General features: G+C 50.6%; 1 protein-coding gene across 1 annotated transcript in view; it reads left to right on the forward strand.

Annotated features, from left to right (window-relative positions):
* The window catches only part of SLC9A7 (solute carrier family 9 member A7), a 157,002-nt gene that overhangs the window by 116,358 nt on the left and 33,434 nt on the right, over positions 1-7,210 (forward strand). The window contains exons 12-13 of the mRNA XM_077762923.1: positions 1,710-1,832; positions 5,566-5,719. Of these exons, the coding sequence (XP_077619049.1) occupies positions 1,710-1,832; positions 5,566-5,719 (277 nt within the window). The remainder of the gene's footprint in view (positions 1-1,709; positions 1,833-5,565; positions 5,720-7,210) is intronic.

The following is a 7,210-nucleotide window of genomic DNA, read 5'->3' on the forward strand; positions in this document are numbered from 1 at the left end:
TGCTTTGGGGTGGGGGGCCAGCCAGCGCTCGCCCATGGTGTTTTCATGATGAGAGAAAAGAAGGCATACGTGGGTCCGTGGACCTGAATGCATCTAAGGATCCAAGGTTGTGCTTTCTGCATTTTCTGGGTAAGACGGTTTTCGTTCGGCGGGTACTTAGCAGGTGGTACCTTGTTTGGTATAGCACCCTTCTTTTTTTAAAAAAACCTTTTTTTAATGTTTATTTAATTTGGAGACACAGAGCACAAACAGAGGAGGGGCAGACAGAGAGGGAGACATAGAGTCCAAAGCAGGCTCCAGGCTCCGAACTGTCACTACAGAGCCCGGCGCGGGGCTCGAACTCACAAATCATGAGATCGTGACCTGAGCCCAAGCCAGATGCCTAACCGACCGAGCCCCCAGGCGCCTCTGCTCTTTCTTTTTCTGAAGCCTTGTGGGNAGCCAGTGCAGAGCCGACACTCACCAGGCAGCTAGATAGCGACAAGTGGCCCAGTTCGAGTGTTAATCTGCTCCCACCGGGGCTCATCGCTTGGATTCACACACTCACCAGACTGACGGCTACAAATGTGAGAGGATCGTTGTTTTTTATTCTCGGTTCAGCAAGATGTCCTTGCACGTTCTCTGGATTTGTGTTCCTAGCACAGCATTCTGTGAGCCATAGTGAGATCGCCACCCTCGTTTATAGATGAGGTCTCACTGGGGACGGGCACGATGGGTCCCCCGGGAATCCCGCACGCCACTTACCACTCTGCACCGTTGCCTGGCTTCTGGGCTAGAATCGTGCTTTCTGAGCACTCCCTGTTTTCCTGCCGTTCGAAACAGCACAACACAACACAACACACAAAACCAAAATGAGGAGGGAAAAAAAAAGCTAAAAGCAGGGAAGCAGTCAGCCCTTTACCCTGGAGAAGGCAGGAGACGGGTCCGCCCTCACTTCTGCCTGAAACAGCTGCGGCCCCGGGCAGCTGGCACTCGGCTGGAACGGAAGCTCCCTGTCCCTGCGGGTCCCACGGCAGTTTCCTTCTGTGAACAGGGCAGCGTGCGGCCCCCTGCTGGGCTCTGTTCAGTGAAGAGTGGCCCGTTTCCCTGAATTCTTTGCTCACCCTGGCAGAGCTCCCCGTCCGCACCCCTCTGCCTCCACGGGCTCACGCCTCCAAAAGGCATCTGAGCCACTCGGGTAGACAGATCTCCCCCCTCTTGAGTCCTGGAAGTGACGTGGATGCAGCTGAAGTGTCCCAAGTGCTCCATGTGTCCCCACCTCTTGGCCGTAACACCTTCCTGATCATTCCGAGCCCCTCCTGTTTACTTCCGACTAAAGCTTATGAGCTCTTGCCCCACAGGTTATTTGTTCTTCTTGTGACTTCCTTCTAACAGAGCCCAAGCCACCGTGTGCTCCTCTCTCAGCTCCCCACTCCTGCCGGGGTTCCTGGGCTTACCTCTGGACTCGTGTGTGGGTAGACGGGAGACGTGGTCCACGCCAGCGTAATTAAATCAAGAAGTGCCAACGGGGGCTGGAGATTACGTCGGGGAGCCAGGAGGTTGGGAACATTGGCGAGCTGACTCCCGCTTGTAGCTGAGGCTCGCTCCGAGGGGGACTCGGTCATGGCCGGGCTGCCTCGCACTGCCCTCCTGATCGCGGTGCGGTGAGCGCCGGGTCATGGCCGTGCGAAGCCGCCATTCACGAAACCCGTTGCGCCCTTAACCTCCACCTGGTGGCCAGGTTGCCATCTTCCTGGGCCGAGCCGCACACATCTACCCGCTCTCCTTCTTCCTCAACTTGGGCAGAAGGCATAAGATCGGCTGGAACTTCCAACACATGATGATGTTTTCAGGTAAAAACCCAGGAATGCAACGAACAAGAGTTTTCTGGGGCAGGCGTTTCAGCATGACCAAAATATGATTGATAAGGTTCGTTAAAAAGACAGAAGTTAAAAATCCCTGGCTCTTTTTGTGTTCTCCCATGGCGCTGAGTAGACCGACGTCCGCTCAGGGGACCTGGAGTTCCAGAAGTATTTAAAGTGCTTGATTGTTTTCTAGTTGATGTGCATAACCCTTACTCTTCCAGAAGGGCTCCAGACCTAAAACTAGAAGGGAGATAGATGCTTTTTTTTTTTAAATTTTTAAAAATGCTTATTTATTTTTGAGAGACAGAGCACGAGCCGGGAAGAGACAGAGAGAGAGGGAGACACAGAATCCAAAACAGGCTCCAGGCTCTGAGCTGTCAGCACAGAGCCCGACGCAGGGCTCGAACTCACAAACTGCAAGACCATGACCTGAGCGGAAGTCAGACGCTTAACCGACTGAGCCCCCCAGGCGCCCCAGGAGATGGGTCTTTAATGAGAGAACACAGGCCGCATCCCTCAGTACCTCCCAGCTGCAGCATCCACTCTTGTAAAATAATGAAATGGAGCCAGTTGGTGGAGGTTTCTCCTAGCTCCAACTTCCCGTGAAGCAAAAAGGAAAATACACTCGCGTAAGCGAAGATGAGCCCCAAACCAGAAGTTAATGGCTGTGGTAGTTCTGCTTAATTTACACGGTCTCCCAGATGCTCCCCTCTCCACTATAAATCTGAAAAGTGTGCAGAAGCCGCTGAGGCGAGAAAGGAGAATAAAATATGTGGAGGTAAAGAAAGGAGAGAGCAATTGGCATGAGTAGATGGTGTGTAAGGGTAGTAAGCGTCACGTGTTAAAAACACGACCCAAGTTAGGTCCTCTCTGTAAAGCAGACGGAGGAGATGGGGCAAAAAGCTGTGGTGACCCTTAACAGTACCTCTGTCCTGTGGTGGGCGGGGCAGGGGGGGATATGGGAAGGTGCAGGGTAAGAGGCAAAGTGAGGTGCCTGGGTGGCTCAGTCGGGTAAGCGTCCCACTTCGGCTCAGGTCATCGTCTCACACTTGGTGAGTTCAGGCCCTGCATCGGGCTCTGTGCTGACAGCTCGAAGTCTGGAGCCTGCTTCCGATTCTGTGTGTGTGTCTCTCTCTCTTTGCCTCTCCCCCACTTTGCTCTCTCCTTCAAAAATAAGATAAACATTTTCAAAAAAAAAGAAAGTTCTTTAAATTTTTTTTAATGTTTATTTATTTTTGAGATGGGAGGTCAGAAGGGCAGAGAGAGGGAGACACAGAATCCGAAGCAGGCTGCAGGGTCTGAGCTGTCAGCACAGAGCCTGATGCGGGGCTCGAACTCATAAACTGTGAGATCATGACCTGAGGCGAAGTCAGATGCTTAACTGACTGAGCCACCCTGGCGCCCTCCCCCCCACCAAAAAAAAAAAAAAAAAANACAGTCTCACCATCAAAGGAACTCCAGACGAAATACCTGGGGCTTCACTTCCATATTGCTTACGATATTTATCTAATAAAATAAAACTGCAACACACTTTGTCTCTCCCTGACCCCCAAGTTTTCTTCTTTGAGACCACATCCCTTTAGAGGCTGAAGTATTGATCGTTGAGAAAGCTGGCCGTAGGGTGATCTACATGTGTATGTTACTTCACAAGTATGGAATAATAGAAAATACTAACTTGGCTCTGTTTTTTAACGGAAGTCTTTTTTAAAGTTTATTTATCTTGAGAGGGAGAAAGAGAGAGAGAGCAAGCAGGGGAGGGAGAGGGAGAGAGAGAGAGAATCCCAAGCAGGCTCCGCACCACCAGCGCAGAGCCCAGTGCCGGGCTCGAACTCCTGAATCGCAAGATCACGACCTGATCTGAGAGGAGAGTCGAATGCTTGCTTAACCGACTGAGCCACCCAGGTGCCCCTTTGATGTGACTATTTTGAATTATTTTTTAGGGAATTGCGAAGTTCGCAGATTAGTGAATTTACCAAATTATTAGGAAAGGCAGGGGGCGCCTGAGTGGCTCAGTTGATGAAGCGTCCGACTTCAGCTCAAGTCATGATTGCGCAGTTTGTGAGATTGAGCCCCACGTTGGGCTCTGTGCCGACAGCTCGGAGCCTGGAGCCTGCTTTGGATCCTGTGTCTCCCTCTCTCTCTGCCCCTCCCCTGCTTGTGCTGTCTCTGTTTCTCAAAAATAAATAAACATTAAAAATTAAAAAAAAAAAAAGGCCAGGAGAATACACAAACAGATACCATGGTTACCACTTTTCATTCTCTCATGATATATGCAGTCTGGCCCACGGTGAACAGGAATTTACACCAAGTAGCTATTAAAGACCACGAATTCAGTTTTTATTGTAAAACAAATGCTGAGTAGGGAATGAAGAAGGAACAAAAGAGCTTAGAAAGGTAAACATTAAAGTGTGGGAGCTTAATCTTTTAAGTAAACAACATCTTATTAAATGGAATTAAAATGTAACAAGATGAAAATATGAGAACTCACATAAAAGGAGAACAAATATTTGTGAATTATATTAAAAATATTCACTACTGGGGCGCCTGGGTGGCTCAGTCAGTTAGGGGTCCAACCTCGGCTCAGGTCACAGTCTTAAGGCTCGTGAGTTCGAGCCCTACATCGGGCTCTGTGCCGACAGCTCGAAGCCAGGAGCCTGCTTCGGATTCTGTGTCTCCCTCTCTCTGTCTGCCCCTTCCCCACTCGCACGCTATTTCTCTCTCTCTTCACTACCATTTCAATCCCTTTGTGAGTGCTGCATTATGTAGGTCAAAGCATCTGCTCTGAAAATTAAGCGCAAATATGAAATATACTTAACTGCGTACATTTAATTTATATCTCACAGGGTTGTTTTTTCTTAAGCACAGTTGACGCATCGTGTTATATTAGTTTCAGATGTCCAACATAATGATTCAACTTCATTCTAGGCTATGCTGTGCTCGCCATAAGTGTTTGGCGCTTAATCTTAATAATACCCATTAATGTAGAAGAAGGATCAGCTGTGTATTTTCATATACTCCATGGCTAAGAGTGGCTTTCCCAGGTTGACATTTACAACCCATTTCACTATAGAGGACACTAACTTTGAAATCCAATGAAGAGAAATACAGCCCTCCAAAAGAATCCCATTCTTTTCACTAATAACCCCTGTATTACAATGAATTGTACTGTTACTCTATTCTTGGTTTTTGCCCATAAGATTTTGTAGAAATTTGGGTGTTATTTTTTTTCTCTTCTATGTAAGTACCTACAAAATATCCTTGGCTTTTCCTCTTGGCCCACAGAGCCTAAAATATTTCATATCTGACCCTTGACGGAAAAAAATTGCCGACGCTCTCTGTAGATCGGGTTGTAGTGTTACTTGCCAGAGTAGCTTTGCTGGATCACAGACTAGAGAGCTTATGTTCGTACTGCTCATTTGCATTTCTTTTTACTTCATGTTACTAAGCAGAATGATCTCAGTGATAAGAGTGTTATTGTTCTAGAATGTTCCGGACAAAGCAGTGCAGTGTTTTTCTCATCACACCTGGACAGTGTGCAAAAGAAAACTTCAAACAAGAGAAGACCACATTCCCTTAAGGCCCCTCTTTCTGAATATAAGACAGCCTGACTCCGGAAACATACGCGGCTACAGTTTATTAGCCCCGAGGGGCAGCCACACGTCCGAGGTCACATTGTCGTTTGCCCGTTGTAACCAGATCTTCCTCCCCGGTCCCCCCGCAGGCCTCAGGGGCGCGATGGCATTTGCGCTGGCCATCCGTGACACGGCATCGTACGCGCGCCAGATGATGTTCACCACCACCCTCCTCATCGTCTTCTTCACCGTCTGGATCATCGGCGGAGGCACGACTCCGATGTTGTCATGGCTCAACATAAGGTCGGTTGGCAAGCACGGCCACTTTTGCATCTAACTGTGTCCCTGCGGCCACACAGAGGGTGAGACCGCTCAGCGCGTGTTAGGTTTTTCGGGTGTTTTTGTTGGGTCTGCAGGGGGGCTTAAAAGGCGATAACTAAAAAGCCGGGGCGCTGAGTTTTCCGCGAGAAGAAGGGTTGCCATGGAAAATGCTCATCCGTACAAACACCCAGGGCGTTAGAAACACCTGGACGTTGCCAGAACAGCGACAGGGGCCAGAATTCAAAAAGCCTTAAAGGTGCTGGCAGCGTCTGGCGTTTGACATTCCTCCGAAATCAAACCCGCGGCCTTCAGAAGAAGCTCAGCCGCCTGAGATGATAAGAAGAAATAAAGAGAGGCAAATAGAGTGGTGTTTTGCAGAGGGAACCGTGTCTCCTCTCGCCTGCGTGCACCAAAGAGGCGTGGCGCTTCCTGCGGCACCCTTACTCGTTGCAGCCGCATGGATGTCCCCTGCCTGTGGTTTGGCAGCTGTGTCAGGATGGAGAGCGCTGACCTCAGATTGATTGTGCTTTAAAGAGCGTTTGGATCCCAGACAGTGCTCCTGAGCCCCAGCACCGTACGGGCAAGAGGAGCCTGGAACAGGGGTCCAGAGCCCCAGAGCCTAACTCTGGCTCTGGTGTGAGGCAGCCCGTCACGTCTTGCGGCCCCAGTTTTCCTGAACGTGAAGCTCTGCCTCCCCGGAGGTGCCCCCACCGCGCCCCAGAGTTTTGGGGCCGCAGAGGTTGAATGCGAGCAGAAAGAGGGAAAGAGAAAGCACCCCCCGAGCGGCGCTTAGGTGCGAAGAAGGATTCCCTGAAAAGCCACAAGGTGGCACTGTTTCTTCCTTTCTTCCTGGCTCGGCGGTCCTCCCTTCTCGGGAATATAGGATGTGCTGGCCTGTCGGCCTGCCGAGCACACCTACCTTGGGAGGAGAGGGGACCCACAGAGATCTCGCAGGCATCTTAGGGTGGGGGGGACACGTGGAAGTTGGGAGAAAGCTGGCATTTGAGAGAACAGTCTCCCCCACCGCCTGGGACTTTTGTATCGGTGACAGGCCGGGGTTGCTGGCCTTGGCCCCCGCCAGCCCCACCGTTTCTGGGCTAGCGAGGCTCAGCCTCGTGTCCCGGCGGGTCTGCAGACCTAGGTGGGGAGCCTGNCCACGCAGATGTGAACACAGTGTTCGTTAACATCCCTCTAAAGAAGCCAGTCGTGTGGTTTCCGGGCAGAACTGAGGCACAGAGCAAGCAGTAACTTGCCCAGGTCCCAGAGCTTTAGGTGGATGAGCCGGGATTTGAGTCCAGGCAGTCTTGGCACACAGTGCGCAGCCTCAACCACCGTGCTCCACCACCTGTAAGAAGGCGGGCTGGGTCAGGGACCGCCGCCGTGTCATGACATGGGGGGTGATGAGAATTTTGATGGCCTGGCATGAATCTCTAGGGAAAAGAATTCATCATGGGAATATAAACCTTAAAAAAA

The sequence above is a fragment of the Crocuta crocuta genome, unplaced genomic scaffold (genome assembly GCF_008692635.1).
Source record: "Crocuta crocuta isolate KB4526 unplaced genomic scaffold, BGI_CrCroc_1.0 scaffold610, whole genome shotgun sequence".
Lineage (NCBI taxonomy): Eukaryota > Metazoa > Chordata > Mammalia > Carnivora > Hyaenidae > Crocuta > Crocuta crocuta.